We start from the raw sequence: 27,924 nt of genomic DNA, 5'->3' as shown, positions 1-27,924 counted from the left end.
TGTCTACAGCCAATTGGAAAAATTGCCAGGACTCTCTTTGTATTCAGTAACTCGACAAATCTCTCACGCTGCTCGATGTCACTCGGATTGTGTGTGATTGCGCGAGAGAGTCACACGGCAGCATCTGGCAGCAGAAAGGAGAGAAAAGTGGAAGTGCAATACCAGCGATTTATTTGTCTACTGTAATAACTCCACCTGAGCGGTGGACATTCAGTCATCTGAAGTATTTGCCAAGAATCCGTTCAGGAAAAGATTTTTTAAAAAATCAAATAAAATATTTGACAGTCTTGAGACAAACGGCTTCCCTCCCTGAAGCATGGATTTATAAGACAAATGCCACATGGCTGTCAAAAAATATTATTGCAGCTTGTGCGTGTGCGTGTGTGTGTGTTCGGGAAAGTTTGGTTTTGCAGTATTGTAACTATCCTAAGAAGCTCACACTGCAGAGAAAACATACTGTAGTTGCATGTAATGCTGCACTGGGTGTCTTCATGGATTTCATAGTGCAGCTTCATTATGTAATGCTACACATGCCTGGAGGCAAGACATTTAAGAGGCTAGCCTTTGCTTGTCGGGATGCTGCCTGAGGCAATGTTCATCATTTCATGTTTTAGTCATACACAGTGACAACAGACAGATCATCCTGAGAATGACAGGATTTTTTGTTTGTTTCTGCTTTGAAAATATAGAATTTTTACTTTGAAGGATTGTGGAAGAAAGCTAATAGATTAAATAGATACACATAGAAATTAATTATAGTCTATGCCCAAATGTTTGTTTCATCTTTGGCAGTGCAGCCCGCTCAATGCAGTATATATTCTTTAATTGGATTTGTGCTACTCTCTTGTAATTTCATCTTAGTGCCATGTAATAGCTGAAGATGTCAAAGGAGCAAAACGATAGAGGTGCTGTGTCTTTGAGGGCAGAGTGCCCGTGGCCTCCGGACACGGTGGGTGGGCAGCCTGGCGCAGCGTGAAGGCGCAGCTTGCAGAGAGGCAGATGGCTACCAATATGCTCTGTCGCCTGGGAAAACACTGGCAGCTCCATCCCAAAGGTCCGAGCCCCTGTCAGCTGAAAGACAAAAGCTAGTGGAGACCTAGCGAAAAAAGATATTTTAAAGTGTATAGAAGGCAAGAGTATAATACCATTGCTTCTGTTGCCATATCTGTTACAAAACTATTAGGTTGACTGTGTAGGCCGTTAGACAAAGGTGAGGATGAAGTATTTTGCCATTAGAGAGGCTGAGTGCTCAGAAGCCCAGGAGATTGTTTCTGTTCTTGCAGTCTGCAGTACTATCTTGCTCTGTCTCTCCCCTCCCACGAATGAGGAAGTTGAAGCAATACAATCCAATAACTGTAGGACATCTTATTGCCTCGAGAACTCGTGGAGAAATTTTGGTCGGGCAGTAGTAGGTTGGACACAAACTGCAAGAGAACACACAGTGACTCATACGCATGCTGGCTCGATGCACACTGCTCCTGCTCCTGTTGTTGTGTTTTTCCGTGCTAGGTCTGAAATGCTTAGAAGACGTGGAGGGTAGTTAGGTAGAAGTGGCACCGAGAGAAGTGTGAAAAGGAAACTCAGACCATGATTAGACTCACTACTGTTGTGGGAAAGACAAAGACCACTTTCCGGCACCGATGGGGTAAAGCTCACAAACTAAAGCTGCGACGTCTGCCTGGCTTTAGACGCACAAAACTAATTGTTGCAGAAGGACTCAAAGCACTCCTCTTGTACTACCCAGGGAGCGTTAAGGATTTGAGCTACATCCGGTCCTCTGTTTATTCACATCATTGAACGTTTGATTGAATGATTCTTGACAGTCAAATCGTACCTGAAAGCAGGTATTAGAGCCAGAGTATTAATATTTTGTTATGAGTTATGCCAGGATGCTCAAAGGCACAACTTGGTGCCAGTGGCCTTGGGTGCACATAAGCTTTAGCACTCACAATTGGAAGAGACAGTCTGGAGTTTGGATTGCAACTGTAGGCCACTCCATCCGTAATAAATAATAAATCAGTGCAGGAAATCTACTTTTCATTCATGCTTACGGCATGCCCTAAGGAATGGCAATGTCAGTTGGCGGGTAGATTGGTTCATCACTTTGGTTCTGACTAGAAAAACATAACTAGTGTTGGTTGAATTGCCAAAAAAAGTTCATACATACATGTATGATTGTCAGATGATTCATCCAAATCTAAATGTGGTCATCCTCTGGCTGTAGTAGGAGTCTGATTTCTTTCCTACATGTTTGATGTAAGGCAGGGATTGTTTGACTTCTACTTCTGCTGTGGCAGAAAAAACAATAACCTGGGAAAAACCTTTATACTACTACACTTTGTTTTCCAATATTTATATTCTCAATAAACACATTCAGCTGAACAAACCCAAGATGTATGGATTATGAGAAAATGGTTGTCTGGGCACACACAGGTAGACGGCCTTTCTATATAGGAGCCCTGTCACATTGTTTTCTTCTTTTTTTATTTGCCTTCCTTCCCTGTTTTAGCTTTTTCTCTGCTTCTTTTTACTTAATAAAAAATTTAAACTCACTTCAAATATTCCATCTTCTGAAAAAGATCTGCATCTGTAAGACATCACATCCCCCATTCATTTATTTATATCCGGCACATTTTTTTTTTTTGTATCATCTCTCAGTATTTTTATCTATGTTTGTGCTTCAGTCAGTTGGACAGATCTTCAAATCTTTGAATTTGAGCATGTGACAACACCTGTATCAGTACTTATAGTACATAGATGATGAATCTAACAGATATAAATACTGTCACTGTCAACCTTAACACCCCAAAACATCCATCAATAACTGAGTGGTTGTTGGGTTTAGGATGATATAGAGAAATGACACAGAGGGAGTTCACAGGATGTATAAAATTGCAGCCATCACACTGCTGGGTACACATGGACTCTCCCTTGAGTTGCAAGAGAAGATGAATATACTGTAAATGGCAACTGTTTGCCTACCACAGCAGGGACTGACAGCTTGTTGGGCTTGAAAGCTGTAGTTGAGCTGGTCAGAAGGAAGCCTGCCTGCCTGTCTTTCTGCTGCTGTCTATGAGTCACACTCTCTTCTCTCTCTGAAGTACCCCTGGGGCCCATGGAGGGTATATCTCGTCTCTTTTAAGCATAACCTCTATGCGAGCCGTTGATTGGGCAACTCTTCAGTGTTCCTATGTGCACTTAAGATACCACAATCCAGCCAAATGCTCTAGATATCACCTCTGCTGCTGTTTAAACAAGTTCCCCCTGTGTTTTTATCATGTATGACTGTTTAACGCCGTCTCCACTTGCACCATGGGAGCCTTTATCTGAGGCGCCGGTATGGGCTGAACCATCAGGGTCACGCTGAAGCCTGTGTGCCTGTATGCTGAGTGCCAGTGTGGGTAGCTTTCCTAGTTGGGTCAGTAAGATAAAACAACAGTAACAGTGCAAAGCTCTATCTATTACATAACCAGCTCCTGTCTGTTTAATATGTTGGTCTGTCTCTTCTTTCCACTAAAGCAGAAGGACCAACATTAAAATCCTGGAAGTCCACTGAAAGACAAATCATAATTGGATAATAATTCACAGTGTTTTGGCAGCCTGAGCACTGTGTTGACAGGATTATTCACCTCAGCCATAGAGAATCACTGTGACTGAAATAAAAGGCTTTTATCCAATCAGGAAAGTCCTTTCTGTGCCAGAACCTCTCCTGGTCTCTCTCCCTGTTTGCACATTGCTGACAATGTGCTCTTAAAAGAGCACTTTTAATAATGCAGCCAGTGTTTCTGTGCTTCTTATTGGGACTGAAGTGTAAAGCTGCATATGCATGGATAGGGTTATGTTACTATGGAGCCTGGTTGGGGGATTGCTTGGCACCACTGTGTCCCACTTCTAAATTCCCTTCCTAACCCTCCTAGCCTCCCACTTTATTGCAGCCTAAAAAGACTGCTTGGAATCACACTGGAGATGAAGCACGCCTTAAATACCTCCTACTGTACTCTGAATAATCTCGGCATTGCTACAGCGCACTGAGGGAGTTCGCTGCACTCCTACAGAGCGGATGATATGAACATACTGGATATGATGTATGAAATTACAGCAATTTCCTTGGAGAGGATAAAAATCCCATTAACTGTCTTTGGGCTGATGTAGTGTACAGTATAACGCATCAGTGAGGAAACTGATGCTGTTAGTGATTCTGGTGAAGAAATAACTCTTGAATTGTTATTTACGGCTAATGCTAATAGGTTATTGGAAAAGCCCCTGACATTAGTATGTTAATGGTGTTCGGTGCCTTGGGGTGACGCTAACGTGTTTGACAGCAGTGACTTGCCGGGCCCTGCAGTAGTGCTGACACACTGAATCAGTAAGAAATGGTATGTAGAATAAGAACAAGTCATTACAGTCCCACATGGTTTTGTGACATTTTTCACAACAAATGCAGTCACAGCAGTATAATTACATACCAATTTTGCACTTATCGTGAGAGTACAAAGAGCCTGCCAGGCAAGCGCATGATCACCACACACACACACACAAAAAAGAAATATGAAAAATGGAATGAAAATGTGTCCCCCTACAGTGTTTGAAACTGTGTGACTGCGAACCATCAAAGTTATCAATGTGTTGCACGAAACGCACGCGTGCTTTGGGTGGAACTGAAACTCTTGTGGCTCGCTTGCAGTTGTGCAGTAGTAGAGTATCTTCCATTAGAAACGGTCTTTGGCTGCTTACAGACACTGGCTACAGAAAAATTATGCGTGAAGATTTCGTCTTTGGTGCCAGGAGAACAAGTAGAGTGTGAATCAAAGCTGATAGGGAGAAGGTAACAGCAAGAAACATTACACAAACGTTTAAAGAGGAAAAATAGCAAAGTTATAGTTAAACTCAAACACCTCGTGAATCTACCTACCTGAATATCTCCGACTGAAACTATTTAGTATTGTCTTAAATTGACCAGACTGAACCCTGTTACCATGTTACCAAGAGTGAACGCTGAGACATGTAGGACACCGGCAGGTGACAGCTGATGAGGAGATTCAGTTTCACAACGTTGGAGTAAGCATAAAAAATAAATCCTAAGTCAATTAAATTTTCTTTTTCTACTGCACTGAATAATATCATGCAACCAAAAATGAGCAGAACCAAGAAAGATGATCTAAAACCTAGTTGATCATCATTAAGTGATCACTTAAAAGCGAGCAATTCACATTTTTAACAGTTTTTGGCATTTTTTTGTCAGTTAAAACCTTCGAAGATGTTGCTTAATTACCCAACAACGCATTCATTAAAAGGTCCTATGCAATATTTATATAAATGAGGATGAAAACATTGGATAAGACACACCTCTTAATGTGATGCACTCCATTTTCAATCCTGTAACAATAAACCTAGTAAATTGTACAGGTGTACAGAATAAAGTGGTAAATATAGTAGTAAGAACAGCCACAGGTGTATTGGTGCAAACTCCATCACTCTGTAGTCAATAGCAATAAATATTTGCAGGATGTTTTGTATCTAATTCTATTAAAGCTTTTCTATTCTGTTCAGATGTTCTTTTTTTTTTCTCGACTGGTGGAGCATCAATATGCCACAGATACAAAGTTAATCCAACTTTGTATGGTGATCATGTCTTCAAGGGTGCGGTAGCATCCAAGGCTGATGATCACTTGTGTGTGCAGTAGGTGTGCAAAATGAGCCCTAAGTCTACTTTTAGTCGTTTATTTGTTAATTAGCTCACTCTCCTGACCTCAAACTCAATCAGGTTCACTTTTACATTTACATTTAGCCATGTGAGGTACAAGGCAAGTTCGTCCATCACTGTAGCTAAATAATGCAAGATCAGTAGAGAGAAAAGAAAGGAGAGCTTAATAGAATAAAAATCTTAATAAAATTACACATCAATTAAACATCTTGTCAATATTTGTTGTAATCATGAATGACTACATGCTAATATATCTACTCTCTACTTTTACTCAGTTTGGCTGATGAACACTTAATAGTTGACTTGTTCAAACTTTGGGTGATCTAGATATACTTCTCGCCACCCCTCGACTGTGTTGCTGATCAAAGAAAAATACCATTTTGTCACTGCTGACAGTTTTGTTTTGGTGGTGCTACATTTCATCCATGTGTTGAAAGATCAGCTGGTGATGAGTGTGCCCTCAATATGCTGAATAGAGCTGATGATGTATGGCTCACTGATGAAAAAAAAAACAAAACTGTGCGCCAGTCTTTGAATGCTTCATTAGGTGGTTCTTTCTCTGCTTAGAGAGTACAAGTTCGCAAAGGACGGCAAATAACAGAGGAATCTAGTTTCACACAGTCAAACACAACATTCAAATGGCTGTTAATTACGTCTGACAAAGGCAAACACGATACAGAGAGTACAGCTTTTCACACAGTGAAGACAGTAAATGAACTATGCTGATCAACAACACTTTGAGCAACCTTACAAATGTACTGTAATTGCAGCACCATCTGCCAACACTCCCATTTGTATTGTTAACACACGCATCTGATAGGCTGATGGATAGAAATGAGTTTTCCCCTCAAAATAGAAGGTCTGGCTCAAATGAGTCAGAAACAGAGACAGAGAGGGACAGAGTGTCATCTGTGCACTGTTGAACCACAGGTAATGATGGAGTGTGTTGCCCGAGTGCTGTGACTCGCTGTAATTGTCTCTGGGTGAAGCAGGGATGACTCACCCATGCCCCGAACGTCAATCACCTTGGCCAGCTAATCTGACTAAACAGCCCTCAGAGGGGAGACCAAACTATTTGGCTTCACTGCAGAGGAGGGACCTGCACCCCCAAAACCACGTCCCCAAACTTGGTTCCCTTCAGGTGGACCCTGAAGGAGTAACTTTGTCTCTTGGTATTGCTTAGTTAAGCTGCAACATGTAGACGTTAATTAGACAAATGGCTGAAATGTCCTTGTGCATTTGTCCAGATTAATCACAACCAGAGTCATAAAGGTTTAAACAACCCATTTGTCTAAAATGACTGTGTTATTCTCTGGAAGAACACGTCATAATAAGCCAGAGATTTCAAACTGAATTTGTGTTATTGGAGAGGCAGCCCTTGACATAATGTTAGTGGTTTAGAAAAGCAGACATAGATTTTCTTCTTTATTCCTCTTTTGCTGGAAAATAATAGAAATGTCCTTGTGAGAGACCTTGTTGTGTGTAGACTCCCATTTCCTCTACAACTGTCAATAACTCAGGCGTCAAATCCATAAAAAAAGCTGTGATTACTTTCAGCAAACTGACTGGGAGAAAAACCTTAGCAAAAGGAAACACCTTATTGTGCTTGGCTTGATATTTAGAATAAAAGGTGCACGTGCGTCCTCTAAAACAAGATTCATAAATCTTCTACCACAGTGAGAATTCTTAATTAATTTCTCCTTCCTCCTCTACATGTATCAGGCAACAAGGGCTTTATTCATTTAGACACTCTCCAGCATCCAGCATTGACTTGAATACTTGTTTTAAATGGGAATTGCCCGTTATTAATGGAAATGAAAGTAGGAAGGGAGTGGTGAAGCTTTTAAGATTGTAATAATCAGAATCGATCAGGCTTCAACCACAGAGAGAGAGAGAGAGAAAGAGGTGGTGGTGACGATGGTAACACAAGAAGAAGCTAACATGATTATTCCCATGCTTTAGAGGCACAGATGGCAGTAAGGAGAAAATGCACATTCATAAATGTATGTTTTTTCACCCCACAGTTAGGGCTGTGAGCCTCAGTGCAACTCCACCTCTATGAGCCTGTGATTTGACTTATTCTCCATCAGATGTAATTACATTATTTTACTAATCACTCATCATGAAATGGAAATTAGCCTTTTTATTAACCTAAAAGCATGTACCCTCCCAAACAAACCACTGCTCCTTAGGAAGCAGCCCGGCTACAGTTTTGGAAAGAACAATAAATATGTCAACATCCCAATATGTTAAACTGACAGAGCATTACCAGGATTATCTCTCATGTTGAAACAGTTTGAAAAACAAAAAAAATGGAAATCACATTACTGTAACATTCAGACTCCTTACTCAGTAAAGCATCACTGCCCAACACTGGTTACATGTGCACGTTATCATACAGGTTATCCTGTTAAGCTGGACACCTAAGCTCACATTACACTTTCACGTGACCACGTGCATATTGCCGAAAAACAGCAGACCAGTTTTGGGGCACACTGTGTGTTCACAACACATGGCAAATCATTCTGTTGGTTAAATCATGGTGACATTCAGCCTCAGGGAAAAGGTCATTTCCCAGCATTTACCAACCTAAATGACATATTTAAAGAAATACACTGCGCTGTCACTATTCTTTACCCCTGGATTGCATTTGCTCAGGTTAGGCCACATGCTTACCAACAACAACCAGGTGACTGCATGCACTTTGCTGCCTACTTCATCTTGGCAAGTGACAAACGTGGATGCACTAAGGAGAACATCTGCTCCTATGTACACAACTATTGTGCTAATTAGCATTTGCCCGAGCAACCTGGCAAACCAAGCAACAATGTTGTTTAAATATGCTCATCTATCTGATGTGTTAATCAGCATATTACCCATTCCATCTTGGTAATCCACCAACCACACCAAGCCAAACCTTTCCACCTAATCCTACTTGTTTCTATGCTATACTTTTTAAACATCGGTATTCATTAATTATACATGTGCTAGAATAAGGTTTGCTAAATCCTTGCATTAAACAGGTTGTGTCTTTTGCAATCAATGTCTAAAGGTTGGAGTTTAATCTCCATTATAGGTCATAAGGTCAAGGTCAAGTTATAAGGTCGTCAGTCCCCTCCTCCTTCCAAATGTCATTTTCTAGATTTTACAGAGCCGTTTGCAAACATTGCATCGTGAGAGGGAAACATTTGGATTTTCTGAATCCAGTATTTTTCGATGCTCCCTTTCAGAGAGTTATGCTTTCTGTGTAATATTTTATTTATAGTTCGACAGGACTATCCCAAGCTGTGGTCAGAAAAGTGCTATTAGCAGTTGTTGTTGTAGAGGAAACGACAGCTCTAATCTGCAAAGGCCTAACGCAGGTGTGTCTGGTAAATTGCCAACCTGTGCTAAACTACAACCAGCTGTCACACACAGATAGCACGCAGCCGTGGAGAAAACAGAAAGGGACACTCCACTTCTCTTTGAAATATGTTGAGAGGATATTAGATCACGACGCATGGCTAGTCCTTTTCTCGAAAGCCTTTTCAATAATTCAACACAGCGTGATGGTTAGGTTGCAAAATCCTAGCGTTGTGGACATAATAAATGGTTCATTTTTGGCTCCCCTGAGATGAAAAAATTAAAGATGTATGAGCAGATTTGGCATATTTTGGTCTGATCAGCAGTGGGTAAAGATTAGACGTTATAAAATACAACTACTATAGCGTTCACATTTTACTATGTATTGATTCTAGTCTTCAGTCGGTCAATATTTCTTTGAGGTAACACAGCCCCTTAGCATGTCCTGCTATTACTTAGCTTCCCCTGGCCACCTCAGGCCCTGTTCAGTTTCATTAAAAGACTATTAGGGGATGATAATAGGATGAGTGTCATGTGAGGGGGAAGGTGACAGTGTGACAAAGGCCTGCGCTGCTGACATCTCCTCTGCAGGTCCCTATCAGGAAGACAAGTCGCCCCACCCCCACCCAACCTTCCCAATGGACTGGGTCCAGCAAAGCATCGTACAGGTGTGCGGCGCTGCCTGCTGCCCCGCGGCACTTTGAGATGAGATTTTCTCTCCATGTGTCAGCCCAACTGCTCGAATTTCATTACCTGTAACTGCAAGTTGCGAGTAACACGGCTTTATTGCCAACACTGGAAATCCGTCCCCCGGCGAGAACAGAGTTGTTTTCATATCACCTCCCCAGACTTGAAATGCCGCTCTAAGAAAAATATTCTAATGCTGCTCGACATTACACGCAGATCTGCTGGTGAATGTGCCACTTGCAGTCTGACAGTAGGTTTGGCTTGTTGAGTTATGCTTAGAGGGTCCAGAGGCACATTTCCCTGGTGTACTCCACTACGCCTCCTCTCTCTTTCATAACAGGCCTTTTCACTAAGTCCCTCTGTTGTCACAGTAACACTCCTTGCCCCTCAAAGCCTGTCAGCATTCTCACACTCATAGGAAGAACCAACACAGGTAATAGGGACATCAGGCCTGTGGTAACAGCAGTGTGTGGGAGACAGTCAGAGGAAGGATTGAGCTTAATGATACACAGCGGTGTTATAAAAATCCTTTCTTTTGCCAGTAACCGTAACAAGAAATCCATGCATCTTGAATGGTTGAGGGCCTCGCTGAGCGCATGTGAGCATATGAGCACAGGGGAAATAATATGATTTAGGGATGAGGTATATAATGCGCAGCAGATTGAAAAACACTGTGAAAAGAGAGAGAGAGAAGGAATTAAGGGCAGAAGGCGAAAGAAAATGATGACATGACGAGAAAAAAACAAAACAAATCATGCATCATTTAGCTGTAAAGTGCTACACACACAGACGTTAGCCACTGAACAGAGTAGAGATGACACGCTAAAGAACCACCTGGGTGCAGATGGGAGAAGCCTGACCTACCTACCGATTGCATTTTACCTTAACTAGAGAACACATATAACAAAAAAACACCTCAGTGTCTTCTGTGGGAGCTTAAGCCCTTTCAAACACCATGCACATCATACTGTAACACTTCAGGAGAAAAACACACTGATTAGTGAGAAAGAAAAAAATGAGTCATTCTGACGATGTGCTGCCAGCTATAGCTGAAGCAAAATCTGGTGTAAATATTTTAAGGAAGAAGTTATGTTAATGACTTCTGAAGCCCGTATCCTCAATCAGATGTCTTTCCTTTCCTTTCAGATGACTAAACTCTGTCATGAGAGATGACTTTGTCTCCTGTGTCTTAGACATCAAGAACAGGCTTGTGGGCCCAGCGAGGGCTGAGGCAAACCTAGGCTTGATGACACCTCCTCTCTCCTTCCTCGCTCTCTCTCTCTCTAACCCAATTACCACCAGGCCTCAAGGAATGGGACCGGCAGGACTGATGTGTCAGGGGACATTGGCAACATCAAAGATAGACAGATGGTCCTGAGGTTTTTACTACCTCAAACCTCAAGCAGATTTTGTTACATGATTAGCTGGTGCGGTGCCCCAGATATGAAGCCAAGATGAAGATATATTGATCAAGAAAGTGGAAAAGATTCAAAGTGAACGTAAATTCAGTATATTACCTTTCTCACATACACTGTGGGGGTGAGTAACTGAAGCTTCTGTGAGCCACCAAGCTCCTGAACTGTCAGCTGGGAGAATTGTGGCCACTCTGAGGCCCACATAAGGGGCTCTGAAGTTTGAGCATCCTCACCTGCATTCTCAAAATAGCAAAGTGTTATCCACTTACCTGACACTGACCATTGTTGACTTCCATTTTCACATTTTACCTTAGTCTTGGATAACAGCAAACATGCTGTGACTGACATGCAGGACTTTGAGCTCTCTCAAGACAACAGCAGTGACTTAGCGAAGACATAAAATGATGAATAAAAACTTCTCTGTAAAGATCTTTGAAGCTGACAATTGGGTGCAGAGCAGCAGATGCTTTCTGCTTGGTGCAGTCTGTTCTCCACATCGAGCTGTCGTTCTGGATTGTTTTTTCTTCCCACCACATGGATGTAACCGTCCTTTGCTGCTCTTCCCTAATTACAGACTAGTGGCTGTACAGATGCCGAACCTTATTAGAGTCCAGACCTCGATCTCACAGTCACTCCAAATGCAGGTGGTGTGAGCAGTGTTTGCCACGATGTACGCTCCCTGAATGTAAATTGCCGTTTGTGGATTATTGTGAATCTTGCACAGGAATGAACTACAGGTAATATGATTCTCTCCCTCTGGGCCAAATGACCTTTTATGCCTCAAAGCTGTAGCTGTGGTTCATGTCTGACATGTCATAAAACCAGCACAGTTTTAAGGACTCACACAAAGCAGAGAAAAACCAGCCCACAAAAGCAGTCAGTTAAAGTGTGTGGCTGCTGTTGCCCTTCATTTCAGACAGCAAAAGTAGCCCCTGTATCTGGACAGAGCACTTTGTTTTAGAGTGGGCTATCTATTCAGGGTAGAAGCGGGATCCTGTTTTCTCTGCACTCAAGCCCTTAGCAACCCATGGAGTATCTAACAACAGACGTTTACAAGAGGGGAGATGATCTTTTTCTGTCCTCCTTAAGTGTCATCAACAGAAAGGTGACCCGATGAGTCACTGTGGTCTGTGAGTAGGCTTATGGTCTCCTGAGTAGAGCCTGTCTCAGCCTTGTTGCGTGTCCAATTTGCATTTTTGCTCACAGACGTTTTTTTCTACCTGCTTATTGAGCATGCTTTGATTTTGTGGAGCATAAAGGAACCTAGTTAATTCCTCCTTTTAAAAGTCAGGAAACAGTGACACCAAGATTATCCGATGGCCCAAAGAGCTCCATCTGTACATGTCAGTTTGTCAAGCTGGGAATCCGCCCATGCTGGAGCCAAACTTGACAAACTTTTAATTGGTTTGCTTCTCTTGGTACGTTGTTGCTATGATGATTCTGAGCTTACACACAGGCAGTGACCCATCCTGTCTCCAAAAATGTAAGCAGAGCACCAACGTCAGTTACCATAAGGGATCCTCAACTGGCCCAAACAAGCTACAAATGTCCTCATCATCACTCCCTGTCCCAACATACGAGTCTGATTGGTTCAAAGTGGAGCACAGCATCACAATTGGACACTTCTGGATATCAGATTGTTTCCCCTGAGGAGCATCCAGCTGAACGGGCAATCAAGCAGTAGCTAATTGGACTCTTCGTGCAGTCCTGTACCTCTGGGACTTTCGACCACTTAGGCTAAAGAAACTGGTAGTGACTGGTATGTGCTTAAATTACATGCAAATCATATGGGAAACACAGAAAGAAAGTCAATAATTATTCAACGGCAGGATGGTAGCAATAGATATAGACACTGTGTACGTGTTTGCTAACATGAAGGCTGGATCGTCTCTCTCTTTTGTTATCCCTCAGAAGAAACAATTACAGGACAATGCAAACATGTGTTGTAGAGTAGATTTAACCTTCAGAAGGCTTTTGTTAAAATAATATAATCCACAGAGCCCATACTTGAGTGCAACAGGATTCCTTTTGTCCATGTTCAAACAATTAATTTTAGTGCTCTTTCAATCCACGGGCACTCGTGATTACTAGGATTACATATGAAAGGTATGAAAATGGCTTCAGTGGAGTGTAAAAGGCATTTTGTCAGCTACAGGATCTGATGGGAAAACAGTTGTTTATTGCAGAAAAAGAAGTCTGTTTCCCCCACAGGGCATTCCTGTAGAGATGGCAATTTGGAGAAGCAATGGATCAGTGAATGGGTCTGTTTGAGAGCTGTTAGGACTAAGTTGGTGCCTTACTGAAGTGCAATATTAGACATGGCAGGTAATTTGGTTTTGGTAATGATGAGAACTGCCAAGAGCGCCGAAGCTAATGTTTTTTTTGCGCTTGTGTTCATATGCACATGCTGCACACACGGCTGTTTATGGGTGCGTGTCAGTGTGTGGCGAAGTACGTGCGAATGTCATTCATTCACACATCTCCAAACAGTATAAGTGTCCAAACTATCCCTCTTGCTTGGCAGGGCTTTTCCAGTCTGCTCTGTTGCTCCTTGTGCGGCTGTCACTGTTTTTCCCCGGTGTTTGAGATCCAGCAGAGGAGCTCTCAAAGCTCCCTCATCATGATGTGGCATGCAAAGACTGTTGGATGGTGGTGGAGGAGAGATTAGGGAAGGAAGTAGGAGGGGGAGTGGAGGTGGGGGTATTCTCTCCCCAACAGGCTTTATTCTCACCTCGTTCCCCAGGGCCCCACACACCAGCTGGAACTCAATTAATTATGCACATAGTATGACGCAGAGGTCAAAATGGCACTCAGAGAAGTCTTGTGTGGCAGGTTGTGCCCTTTAGAAAAGTTGTGGGTCAAGACAGAGTTTAAAAACTGAATATATGCAATTATGTTGTTGTGTAAAATGTAATCAGCATATTTAAAATGATATATCCCAGTTTGGTGATTTCAAAAACTCCCTAAAACAAATGCTGGCATGCACAAAAAGGACACAACAATGGCAAGGGGCCGGGTTAATGGTGTTCTACAAGCCAACAAGTGTCTGGAAGCATAAATTCTGCAAAAGACACTCCGAGTGAAAGCACTGTGGAGGATACTGTGCTATGAGTCAGTGGGGGGTCAGTCCAGCCGCAGCCACACACTGGAGGAAAGAGACTTTTAAGTGTTCTGACTATAGTTTTGTAGACTAAAGAATCTAACAGTCTAGTTATTTTCATAATTGGAAAAAACTATCGTGTTCAAAACGTATTTAAAATGATTTGTTCTACACACTCAGTTATTTTCCTATTTTGTTATTGTTGTGTGCATAGAGAAAGAAAAGAACACAGCTTTACTCCCATCATATTAGGAACATCATGTCACTGTGAGCGGTGAAATCCAGCCAGCTGCTCTCATTTGTAATAGCATTATGGATAATATAATACAATCATAAACCCTAATGAATTTAAAATATGGTTGTGTTGTCATACCGTGTTATTATTTGAATATGATGTTCCTTTTTTTATGTTACAAACTAATATATGATTTCTGGGTATGTAAATTATTCCTAAGTTGCTCAAAACCACAAAAATAAGAAGCTGGTATTTATTTATACACCCGAAAAACAGCACAAGGGCTTCTATAGATGTTCAAGAATGACTTTGCAAACTTGAAAGCCTTTCAAAGTCTCATCACTATTTCATGTTCCTCCAGCTCTCTCTCCAATGCATCAAATTCATCCTCAGGCCATAAATCGTATCTCTTCTCCCATCACCTGGACATCCGTCGTTTTCATCACAGATCTGAATGTCTCTCAAAAGTGACACGTGTGCCCGGGTTTGCTAATGACTGCTGAATCATTCACGGCACTATTACTACCTGATCCATCTTTTAGCAGCAGCGGTCTCATTTCTGTAGACTGGGACAGTTTTTAATAGCTTCATTGTTGGACATTGTTAGAAAAAAAAAAGAGCCTCAAGGTTTTAATTAATAGGTGAGGTGAATGTTTCCACACTTGCTGCCCACCTACCGGAGCTTAACATGTTGCATTTAATTGATGGTCATACTGCAAATGGTGATGGTTTTATTTTGCTTATTTAAGTTCCAATTACAACATCATGTCACAGAAAATAGTTACATTAGAGCATATAGGTGTCTCCTGACATTAATGAGCAGGAAATGCTTTTTATTTTTAAATTTGTTGCTCTATCTCTACATTACCTGTATTTGCTGCCAGCCATTCTCCTTATACCTTCAGCTTCCTACATATGACGTACAGAGTGCTGCTGCGGGCAAGCACACATCCATGTGTTGGTACAAATCTGAGTACACGTGTGCTGCAAATGCAAATATGCGGTGGCAAAGATACACAAGTGTTCTCCTGATAATCATTTATAGAGCTTGGTGGCGAGGAGCAAAGTGCTGTTATCGTGGGCTAGCAGCAATGTTCAGCTCTCAAAAACCCTCCACACCAAGCTGCAAACACCATTAGGCTGTACATCCAAGAGATACGATGAGCACTATCTGCAGCTGTGCAAAGTACTTCTTGTCTTCTGTCATCCTATAGGAAGATAATGAGTTCTTCTTTCTGTGTTGCTATACCCAGACTAGGGTCCATTATTATATGAGAATAAAAGGACTTAATCTTTTCCCATGTTGTTGTGTCTCAGGAGTATTTGAAGAGTCCTTCAGTTGGATTGAATGCAACAGATTTCAAAGCTTTTTCTCTGTCGTCGTGCGTGGAAGGTTTGTGACGTTTCAAGCCGTTGTGACCCTGATTGTGCTCATGTGAAAGTGTTTATGCTCACATGTAGGCGAACGCAGGCCCAAAATAAAGAACCTCTGTTCACAACACAAAGGGCGCACGCACTTCAGTCTATTTCTCTCCCCACCTCTCCTGTGAGAGATTTACCAACAGAGTTGAGGCGGTCATTCTCCAATTCTGCATGTTCAGTAGATCATTTCAAGACACTTGCTCCAGCTTGTGGTAAGGGATTGGTAATTGTCTTGCCACACACTGTGCTCTTTTTCTCCTCTCTCCTGGTGTTTTGTTGTGGCGTCAAGGGGCACTCATATAAATTATGCATTTAATGGTTTCACCCTCTGCCGTTACCCTCCTATCTGCATTTTTTGGTCAAATCCTGCATAGAACGGGCACAATGAAACATACATAGTACTGTAGGATTATAGTCCAAAGGTAACCAGGAATGTATGCCTGTGGTCATGACTTGAAGTCAGCTTCATATGTGGTGTGACCCTGCTATGGCCTGTAACCTTGGATAACAGGTGGTCCAAATAATTACATGTCTTTTTTATGCTTTTCATCTGTTCTTGGTTTGCTTTCTGTATGTTCATGTGTGTGTTAAAAGGGGGTGTCTGTGTCCTCAAATCACTGGCTGTTCTTTTGTTTACTTCATGTGTCCCTTTTGTTGTGGCTCAGTGTCTCTACCTGTGCGGTGCTGCGCCTAATTTTATGTGGCTGATGTATGATGTGTTTTAAGCTCTTGCTGCACTGGAGGTGTGATGTTTATCTCTGTCTCTCGGGAACAGCTGTGACAGCCATTTTCAATTGGCCAAAGCTGCTGATCCATGTTACGGCTGAATAAGTAACCCCACCCTCTGACCCAAGGCCACTTTATCTTTAAGGTCTGAGCTTTACAGAGTGAAACCTCCATTAGGATGTCAATTTATATTGCAACAAAATCAGATACTGTTAATCTATACTGTCTATCTCTTTTGGCCTCAACCCTGATCTTGACAAGTGAAGTTTTGGATTGACCTTGCCACAGGTCAAAATGCAGCATCATCAGTTTGGCGTCCACTGTGATTTTTTTTGATTAACATCTTATTTTAAAAGCTGTTTTGCTTTTGTTTAAATGTCACAAAATAAACAGGTTGCATTGGTTGTGAAGAAAACAAAAGGCTGCAGTAAAAATATATGGGATTAAACTTTAAAGACAACCCTCCTCTGATCTACCCGCAGATCGAAGACATCGTCACACGAATACAGGATGAGAAAGCAGGAGGTGTAGCCATTCGAACAGTCAAAAGCTTCCTCTCCAAGATCCCCAGTGTTGTATCAGGTTAGTATGTGTGTGTGCACGTTTTTATATGTACACACATACAGTATGTGTGAGTGCACATTTACATATGCTGCAAATCCCCGGGCTTTATGACGTTTTGGATGAGTTAGAATCAACAAAGCAAATATGCTCATCTTCTGCTGCTACTAAAGTTGGACACGGATAATGTCTGAGGATAAGACCTCAGCCACTGATAAAACTCACTGTGTGCATGCACTGTACTCCTTCATGTGTTTGTTCATGTGTGTGTTCGTGTATAAAAAGTCGGGTCACCAGTCGGGGGTTACTCCCTTACTACCAGAGGCTGTTTCTGAGTCATTCCTTCACATGGGTCCCACAGGCCCCTTGGTCCCTCAGTCCCTCTCGGCAGCCTCCGCCAATCACAAGGACTGGGCCACATACTATGCTGTCCCAGAGCAGACAGAGAAAGGACAGAAAACTTGTTAGCATTATGTTATATTTGACCGCTCTGACCCACAGCTTTGAATACAGAGAAATTGCGAAGCTCATTTGTGTTTGTGGATTTCAGTTGTTGCAGACTCTATTGCAAATGTTGAAATGTGAATTCACTCATGATGACTGTCCTTCTGTGAATCTCAGGAGCAGAAATTGTTCAGTGGCTGATGAAAAACCTTTCCATTGAGGATCCAGGTATGCCTGATGAGAAATTAAATTTCATTACATGTAAGGTCTCAAGAACTTAATTGAAGAGCAAGGCAATATCAAATCACTCCCTCTCCTTCCCGTCTGTGTACCTTCTCTCATGTCAACAGCTGAAGCCATTCACCTTGGGAGTCTGATCGCGGCCCATGGCTACATCTTCCCCATCTCTGACCATGTCTTGACACTTAAAGATGATGGAACCCTTTATCGCTTTCAGGTACCGAAAGCTCCACCATGAGGGTGTCCTTGACATGTGTTAGGGGGGCTTTAAATATAGAATAATGAGATAACGGTAGTTTATCAGAGGGATATGTTTATTGTGCAATGCTAATGAGAGCAATCCTCACTAAGCCTATTACTCATCCCACCAAGGTCGATACTGTATATCCCTGTCGACACTGCATATGAGCAGGATGTGGACTGCAGAAACAGGGCTCCTGGGCCAGCCATTGTCAGAGGGCTGTTTATTTCTTCACTCAGTCTGATCCAGCATGAACTTTGACAGGTCCCTCTGATGGCTACGGGCTCCGTGATGACTCATTAATGTGACTGGGCCATTAGCATCTTAGACCAGCCAGCCTGCTACAGTAGACAGGCTCCCCTATGGGAAGTGCTGAGCTAGCTGCACGCTGGCTCTGCACTTTTCACTGTCTCCAGCCTGTGCCTGCTCCTCCCCCTATAATCTACCTCTGAATGCATTTATCTTCACCTCAATTGCTCAAGATTAAAAGCCATTATTGTGCCTGCGCAGGGACGGTAGCATGTGTCACATTTGCTCATTCAGCAGGGGCTAAAAATATCCCCTCTGATGTTGTCGTGATGCAACAGGAGCACGTCATCAGAACCTCTAAAAAGGAACCACGATGCATTTGAAATGTTTAGGTCAGTCTCCATAGCTGTGCAGTGATAAACAGTGATGAAAAATAGACCTTGTATAAAATGATAATTGTCTTCTGTACAGTGTTTTGCACTTACAGTAGTGAGTGTTAACCTTAGTGTTCACATTACACTCAAAAATGCACATTTATCAGCATCAGCCTTTTGCACTTAAGCTAATTACTGTTATAAGTAATAGTGGAAAAGATAGATGTGGTTGAGTACCACCAAGTTCTAATTCTGCCCTGTTATTAAGAATGCATGATAGATGTGAGTGATCCATTATTAATGGACAAGGGAATGAACTTTAAATGTGTAATATCAGCTGCAACAGACAATTAAATATGGATGGAGAGAATAGAGCTACCATTGCTCCCTAGATAGTTAGGTGCAGCACATGGGCATCGAGGATCATTAGCGAACTAAGAGTTTTCTTTTGACTATGTGTGGAAGACGAATGCAGAGGGAGCGTGGGTGGCAAGTGAAATGAGATTCAGACATTCATACTGGAAGATTTTATTGTTTATCTAGACACTCACAGCAAGAAAACGTGTCACTGATTATTTGAGTAAATAAACAAAATCTGTTTCTGTCTCATCCCTTTGTCTATTTATCAGTCTCCATACTTCTGGCCTTCAAACTGTTGGGAGCCTGAGAACACAGACTATGGTGAGTCACACACTGTCAATTTTTGCCTCTTTTTTTCCAAAAGATTTTGCTAATTCGTTCCGCTGTTTCTCTTCAACCATGCCCGGAGCACAGAATACAGTAGTTCTGTTCTGAGTATGGATCTACAGGGCCCTTCCCTGGGATGTATCTGGCCCTGAGGAACACCCCCTAGAGAGAATCCCAGGAGATAAGATTAGCTTAACAAAATAATGGAACAGTGGCTGATATGACCACATCTCTGGCTCAGGGCTTGTTATTTCAGAACACATCTCTTAGCCTGCCTGGTACAACACTTATTAGTGTTGGTTCACACAGTTGAGGCCAAGGTTAAAAAAAAAAAAGGTTGGAAATATTTGTGCATTTAATAGTTACAAAGTAAACAACACACCTGACTAACTCTATTGCACTCTTCCTGACTCCACCTGACTCTCTCTCACTCTTTCTTCCTTCCTTCAGCCATTTACCTGTGCAAGCGCACCATGCAGAATAAAGCCCGGCTTGAGCTGGCTGACTATGAGGCTGTGAGTACACTGTCACTTTGGTTTAGTTGAGTGGCTGGAAGCTCTCAGTCCTATGCTGCCATTAATATAATGACATCACTGAATTTCCTGTTCGTTTCACTTTGCTGAAAAACAAAAAAGGTGAAACTCTGTCCTCTGGGGCCTTGAAATGATAAAATCCATTCCTCCCCAGCCAAAAAGCCATTATCGAATAAAGACTTTTATGCAAATCGGTAAAACCTTTTTTTTTCTTTTTCAGGAACACAAATGTAAATAAAAATATCTATAGGCCTACTTTCCATCAGTCGATCAATACAGCCTCAAGAGAGGCATTACTGCAGTGCTGATCTCGTGCTGTTGTACAATGGCAATCTACTACACTTTCATAATCTAAATTACTCTGCAACTATTGTCCAGTACACTTCATTTCTCTCATATTCAGGTCACTTTATGCCTGTAGGCCTCATTGCTCACACTGTTACATGCCTACGAGTTGGTACACATAGTTTTTTTTTTTTCTCTCGGTGTAACGAGGTCATGTGGTGCCTATCTGACAGATGCTTGTTCGGGTGGTCCTATTAAGGACACACAGTTAAGCATTCAGCTTGATATGTGTACATGAAGGGGTTAAGGGGCCTTTTCTTAACATAGCAACATGTATCATGTGATACTGAGTAATACCATGTACTGAAGTTGTGACAGTTATTGGAAATCATCCACTGACCCCTTCTCTATAAGACTTTAATATATCTATTTTGATTTTATCCATCATCCATATCCGGTTTTGGACAGAGTCTAGCTTCTTCATTCAACAGCAAAGTGAATTGGTTTATTTCTCAAAAATGTAAATTATTCCTTTAAGCTTGTGAGTAACAGTTATTACAGTGATTCAATAAAAAATATCTACAACATATGTGTACATCTAAATATCCAATATAAATGTTAAACTCAAATGTATGAGCAGTTCAGCCACTTGGTTTCATCTCAGCTACATGTACAGTAATCCAAAGGTACGGTATGCCATCACAGTGAATGGATAATGTCATTATTCAAATAATCTCCTCGCTGCACCTGACTGGTTTCTCCAGGAGAACCTCGCCCGGCTGCAGAGGGCTTTTGCAAGGAAATGGGAATTTATCTTCATGCAAGCCGAGGCTCAAGTCAAGTGAGTATATGCATGGAAATCACAACACGTCACCTCCTCATGTTGGTGTTTATCTAACGCGGCAGATTTCGAGTTGGAAAGCTGTGAGGGTAGGAGAGATGCTGATGGAATCAGGTTTATACATTCATGCTTATAAACACTAACCTCTGGCTACATGGGCGATGTGAGCGTTATTTCCCTAAGGACGAGAAAATGCTTTGGTGTGCAGTGTTATTTGGGTGCCAATGCGTTTTTCATTAACAAGGCTCTGTTCTTATTCTCTGTGTTGACTGGGGGGATACATGCATTAAATACATACATTTATCAAGTAATCCCCTATAGAATTAAACATATGGAAACAAAAACAAACTTTCTTCTGTTTTTCTGTGAGACCTCCATCTGGTGGCTGGCATCTGCAGGCACACCACTGGTCCTTTCTGTCTTTCAGCGAGGACAGGACCTTCATCTTTCGTGTAGAGAATTTGTTCAGGCGAAATGCAATCGACAAGTGACAACTGTTTTGTACAAGTGGAGGTGATATGGCTAGCAGTACACCTTCACCCATCTGGGAGTAAACAATGCCCAGCAAGGGCTGAGTTGTAAATGTCAGTTATGTAAGAGCTCTGCTTCGCCAGGGGCAACAACAGGAACCGCTTGGTGAAGTGAGCAGACAGGTTAAGACCCACACTCTTCAGCTTTTTTTGCTCCGCTGTCAGTGGTAGCGGCATGTGTGTGACAGTTTGTCTGTGTTTGTGAGCATTTGTGACTTAATTCTGAGCCATGGTGTGTTGAGTTTCACCTGATATTTCAGAGGTATGTACTCTGTATGTGAGTGGCAGGTCTCCTCTGTTCACAGAATTGACAGGAAGAAAGACAAGGCAGAGAGGAAGATCCTGGACAGCCAGGAGAGGGCATTCTGGGATGTCCATCGACCAGTGGTGAGTTAGGACCAAAGTCACGACAAAAGAAGAGGAAAAGGAGAATTTTAAAATGGAAATGAACAAAAAAGTATTTATATTTTAGCTCAAATTTAGCATTAAGACTCTTTAAACAGCAGGTTCTGAGAACCTCCTTTGTTGTTATTAACAGAATAAGGTTTTGTGCCAGTCTATTTGCATATAAAAGCATCATACTGTGTGCGGAGGGTGGGGGGCGAGCAAGCGTAGACAATACACACTGGAGAAAAAAAGTGTTATCTGACCCAGAAACATGCACCGTCTCCTGCTGCCTCCCACAGCCAGGCTGTGTCAACACCACAGAGATGGACATCCGCAAGTGCCGAAGAGAGAGGAACCCACACAGGGTAAAAAAGGTGAGCAGGAGAAATGAAGCAGGTCTGATACAGTTTGCCTTTCCTGTATTAATATTATCATTTCAGCGCTGTTCCCACAACCATCCCACACAGACCTGTAACCAGAATTCATTTTTATCTTGTTATTCATTTTTGGCAAAACAAAAATATAGTGACTAAACCAAAATCTATATTTTTGTTTGAATATATTTCTTTATAAAATAATTGAAGAGCCTAACGATTCTAAATAGGTTTTGTGTTTTCCAGAATAATATATGTGCCTGGTAATAAAACCCCAATAAAAGCAGACGGATACGCTGACACTCTCCTCTCGCTCCCTCCAGTCGGTGTATGGTGTACCAGATGACGGCCAGAGCCAGCCGAGTCCCATCCACATCAGCTCCCAGCCGACCAGGAAGCCAACCAAAGAGGACGTACAGAAGGAGGTAACTTATGATGGGACAGTCTTCTTCACAGGTCATTACCACCAGCCTGCCTCTCCCATCCATCATAACGGTAGTCGGGGACGTGGACTGATGGAGCTGTTACCTTATTTAGCCTCCTCATTACTCTCTCTCCCTCTTCATCAGATTACCTTCCTGAACATCCAGCTGGACAGACACTGTATGAAGGTTTCCAAAGTGGCCGACAGCCTGATGAGCTACACAGAGCAGTTCATGGAATATGACCCCTTTGTGTCAGCCACAGAGCCCTCCAACCCCTGGATCAGTGATGACACTTCCTTCTGGGACTTGGAGGCAAGGTAAGGCTGGTGGGGTCGGATGCGATGTGGCCCGAGAGTTTATCTGGGGGTAATAACGCTTTAAACCAAAGCAGAGGTCAGGTTGAGCCTAGTGGACTTGATGCCGATGGAACATTTGTCGTGCTGAATTGGGGGAACATCTGTCTGTCTGTATCTCATCTCAAATGAGAGCTTACGTTGGCGTTCCCAAAGGTTGGCTGTGTTCTAACTTGCCGGTCTCTGCTCTCTGCTCTCTGCGGACAGCGAGGGAACGCGACTTGCAAACAACAAACCGCTCTCTCTCTCTCTCTGTTCTCTCTCCTATTTCTCTCCTATTTTATTGTGTGCTGAGCAGTCGTGACCCCAGCCAGCAACGTGTGAAAAAATGGGGCTTCTCTCTGGAGGAGGCGCTGAAAGATCCAGCAGGACGAGACCAGTTCCTGAAGTTCCTGGAATCAGAGTTCAGCTCAGAGAACTTGCGGTGAGACTCTTATTACTGCAAATGTCATATCAGTCTGTTTACAGATCTTGTGCAAAGAGTCTCTATATTTCTGGATGGTTCTCACTAGAAATCCCACTATTGTAGGTTCTGGTTAGCAGTTCAGGATCTGAAAAGACGGCCACTCCAGGAAGTGGCCTCCAGGGCGCAGGAGATATGGCAAGAGTTTCTTGCCGAGGGAGCGCCGAGCTCCATCAACCTGGACTCTCACAGCTACGAACGCACCAGTCAGAACCTCAAAGACCCCGGACGATACAGCTACGAGGATGCTCAGGTGTGTTGTTTCTGCATCACTGTTTTATATGTTAACGTAAGCATCAACACAACCCCCACACAAGTCTGGACAAAGACCAGACACACACACAGAACACACCTGCTCCCGTACTCACAGATACAACCACTATAAATCTAAAAAGCACGTAGAATCTCCTTTTGGAGCTCAGATGGGTGTACAACACCCTCCACTGTGTCCCTGTTGAAGACACACTCTGTGAACATTACACTGAGACCTTCCACCCCACCCATGTTACGCAAGTGAAGCAATGAGGGGACACGGAGGAACAGAAAGAAAGAGATGAGACGAATAATGTGCCAGGTCTTAATGAGGCAAGTAATGGCATGAATAGGTTGTTCACTCAGTTCACCACGAATTCCTCTGGTTTCAAAGTGGGTTGGTGATGTGTGACGCGCAGTGCCTCTCACTGGCAGGACATTACTCAGCTCCCTCTCGCAGGACGCTCAATTTGCATCCGTATCACACACGCATATATGCATCGCATTACCATAATCAGGCCGCTCTTTATTTCTCTACACTCCCTTTTCTCTTTTTTTTTGTGTTATATGTAACGCACCAGCCAACGCACGCTCACCAGTTTTTTCCTTTCTCTTGCAGGAGCACATTTTCAAGTTAATGAAAAGTGACAGCTATGCACGCTTTTTGCGATCCAACATCTACCAAGACCTTCTGTTAGCCAGAAAGAAGGTGAGCTGCACTCACTGGCCCGGACGTCATCCCTTCTTTTTATAAACCTTTGTCAGTCTTATTGCATTTCACATTTTCGTTTGATTTTTATGTTTTAAAGGACGCCTCAGGTCCCTATACAGCAGTCAGAAATTAGATATACTGCAGAATTACTATTACACACTGCAAAGTTTTCACTAACAGTGGTGAAATATGAGTAGGTTTAAGAGGTTCAAGACTTACATGCTCCAAAGGTAGGTCATTTTATTGTCATATAACTGCATTTGCCAGCTCAGAGGCAAAAACCACTGTGACCGAAATTCAGGTGCAAATGAACTGCTAAATATTTTAAAATGTCAAGGGAACAGTCGAGCGAACATCACATCATATGCCGCACACAAACAAGCTGCTGTGAAAAACAGAGGAACAGTCACTGAGGAACAGATACTAACCAGCACACAGTAACACAGGCGTAGCCTAAAACATCATGTATCAATGGAGACTTCTGTGAGTTGTGTTATTTTGCTTAACTTCATAGCTTGTTACCGTTATTTATAATATGTGCACAGCTTAACAAACCCTCATTTAGGTGTTTCTGTGTAATATGGAGCTTTTGAAGCGAATCACAGCTGCCTCTGTTCATGCTAGCCTTTCTGCCCTTTCCCATTTGGACATTGCTCCTCATGCTGGCCTTGTCACTGACCCCACTCCATTTCCCAAAAATGCAACCCCTCCCGCATTGTCCTCGGCCCCCCGTTTTTGCAATGCTTGGCCCCCTTTTTTCCTCACTAACAACATCACTCCCGATCCTCGTCAACACCCGTTACCTGACCCAAACACTCACCCTGCTTCCCCCCCTCCCAAAACAGCAGCCAGCAGACACTGAGCAGGGCCGCCGCACCTCCTTGGAGAAGTTCACCCGCAGTGTGGTAAGTCACTTGGAGCAGGGGCTGTTCATATCACAAACCACACTGGCTGGCTCACTATCAGTGGCTTTTGCAATTCTAACCATATTACATTCTTGTGGCTTTTAAGATCAGTTGTAGAATGCACATGTGTGTGAATAAGATAAGACAATAGTCAGCATTTCAGATTACTGGTGTAGATTGTGATTTATTAAAGTACTTTCAGCATCTCAGTCAAGTTATGTGTTTCCATTTGAACTGACCCTCTAGGGCAAGTCACTGACGGGAAAGCGTCTGACGGGCCTGATGCAGTCATCCTGACACAGTCTGTGCTGGAGGGGCACAGCCAGACGTTGTTGGAAGGGTGACCGCCACGCGGGGGCCGGGGCACAGACAGTGGAGCCCGGCTGGACGGGGCTGCTGTGGAGGTTCTCAGACGCTGCTCCAAGGACTACTGCCATATTGGTAGTGCAGCTCTGGGCCTGCAGAGGTGAACACCGCAAACAGAACCACTGAGGAAAAAGAGAACGTGACAAGGAGAACCTCAGCCAACACACCACATGGCATGCAACATACAGTATAAGCACATTCAGACTAAGTCTGCCCTCTTTTCATCACTTAGTTGGCAAACTGGTCAATTTATCAGTTTATATTGTTTCACTTTTTTAAAAAACATATTTATTGGATATTAAAAGCAACAGGATCCTTTGGTAGAAACCTTTGCCAAACAGTTGCAATGAATTGACAGTCGTAAAAACAGCCGGGGCCGGTCCTAACTAACACGTACCTGCCTAAATGAAAGGTCAGAGAGGCACATCCACTGTATACAGACTAAAATCTGTCTCTGTCCTCAAAAGGCAGCCAGCAATAAATAAATGTTAAAGCGGTTTTCTTTTTTAGATATTTATCCAGCTCTTTTCAGAGCCTGTCTATTTCTTGGCAGTAATCAAGAACACAAAGTTGTTTCCCCCCCATGTGTTATATTTATTACAAAATAGATTTTTGAAGGTATGTATCATGCTTCATTACATTCCAAATCTGGCATAAGGGCTTAATGTAGCATCCTCACTGCTCTGTTGCATGTCTCCACCAAATGTCTTTGTTGGGAATTTGCTGAATGCTTGAGGTGAATTGAAGATGTTATTGGCAAATTGGTCCCTCGTCCTCCTCCTCTCACGACTCCCCGACTTCAAGTTGCAACATCTGCGGACGGTTCCCAGTCCAGTGACTAAGACAGAGGCTTTAAAACAAAACCCGTGGTTATGTGGATCACGGTGATATGAGGTCTACTTTAATTCCAGTGTGCACAGTGACATGGCAGATCATCATCATGTTCCCACTTTAGTGTAGTTTTTCAAGTTTACAGTGCCATGGGTCCATCTAGTGGTGGTTAAACCGCAGGACCAACAACAGAGTGTTACAAGACTGTATTCTGCTGTGTTCGCGTCAGATTGAAGGACATCATGATGTCAACACTAGTTGTTCTCCGATCATGGAGATACTACAAGGTCTGCTACCCAACTTGGGATCATTTATCTTTTGTTGTTTTTTTTCGCATGAATATCTCATCTTTTGTTCTCTTAAAACAATGAAACCTGTCCAATTTGGTTTGCCAAAATGTATGCCGCAACTCTGCATCTTAAAACTGCCATGTATTTTAATTACTTTTGGGGGAAATGGTGCATGCTATTGAATCATAAAGGGAGTTTTATGTTGGTTTGACTCTCCGAAAATCAGCGCACAGACATTGAAGAGCCCTGAATGGCAGCAACCCTCTTCAGCGGAAGGATAACCAAAACCTGAAATGCAACTGGGAACAATATATTTGACCCATGGTGGGCTCTGCACACTGATTTAAGGCGTCTCTGGTCCACCGTGTCCTTCCATCTTCTTCTGCAGACGAACGGTGTTCAGACTGAGGAGATTTCAATGTCACAGCTCCCCCATGAGGCCACAGACTGCTACAGTGACAGACTACGCTGCTGAATGAGTGTTTGTCTATTACTTTCTAATAGAGTCACTGCAATGCACTGTACAGGTCATATTAAAAAGTCTCATTATTAACATAAACCAATAACCTCTTGATTATAAGGTAGAGAAAGATGCTTAACTCAAGTCAATTTACCAAATGTTACTCTCAGCACAAACACAATGACACTATGTACAGAGTGCATTGTAGATGTAAATTGGCTACATGTCATTATCCAAAAAGCACACGTTATTATGATATGGGCACATTACTATGCATGTAACATATTCAGGGCATTTTGTGCTTTTAGTTTCTCACCCAGCAAGATAACTACTGGCACTCTAAAACACTCAAGCACCTGCTATCTATTCGTGGGTACCAAATAATAAAAACTCTGGACCTGTCTCACCTGTGCCATTGTTTTATTGATATTTGCTGTTGTGTGCCATGAAAATATATTAGATATAGATATAAATATATATATTTTGCTTG

At 42.6% G+C, this 27,924-nt stretch overlaps 1 protein-coding gene across 1 annotated transcript in view; it reads left to right on the top strand.

The window, feature by feature from the left end:
- Positions 1-27,760, top strand: part of LOC113159027 (regulator of G-protein signaling 6-like) — a 30,431-nt gene extending 2,671 nt beyond the window's left edge. The window contains exons 3-17 of the mRNA XM_026355494.1: positions 17,114-17,213; positions 17,814-17,864; positions 17,987-18,093; positions 19,370-19,421; positions 19,878-19,942; positions 21,010-21,086; positions 21,922-22,003; positions 22,303-22,377; positions 22,701-22,802; positions 22,947-23,119; positions 23,454-23,579; positions 23,685-23,871; positions 24,490-24,579; positions 25,428-25,487; positions 25,734-27,760. Coding sequence (XP_026211279.1) covers positions 17,114-17,213; positions 17,814-17,864; positions 17,987-18,093; positions 19,370-19,421; positions 19,878-19,942; positions 21,010-21,086; positions 21,922-22,003; positions 22,303-22,377; positions 22,701-22,802; positions 22,947-23,119; positions 23,454-23,579; positions 23,685-23,871; positions 24,490-24,579; positions 25,428-25,487; positions 25,734-25,784 — 1,398 coding nt within the window. The 3' untranslated portion in view covers positions 25,785-27,760. The remainder of the gene's footprint in view (positions 1-17,113; positions 17,214-17,813; positions 17,865-17,986; positions 18,094-19,369; positions 19,422-19,877; positions 19,943-21,009; positions 21,087-21,921; positions 22,004-22,302; positions 22,378-22,700; positions 22,803-22,946; positions 23,120-23,453; positions 23,580-23,684; positions 23,872-24,489; positions 24,580-25,427; positions 25,488-25,733) is intronic.
- The last annotated feature ends 164 nt before the right edge of the window (positions 27,761-27,924 follow it).

The sequence above is a fragment of the Anabas testudineus genome, chromosome 12 (genome assembly GCF_900324465.2).
Source record: "Anabas testudineus chromosome 12, fAnaTes1.2, whole genome shotgun sequence".
NCBI classification, from domain to species: domain Eukaryota; kingdom Metazoa; phylum Chordata; class Actinopteri; order Anabantiformes; family Anabantidae; genus Anabas; species Anabas testudineus.
This window is presented reverse-complemented; position numbering and strand designations above follow the sequence as displayed.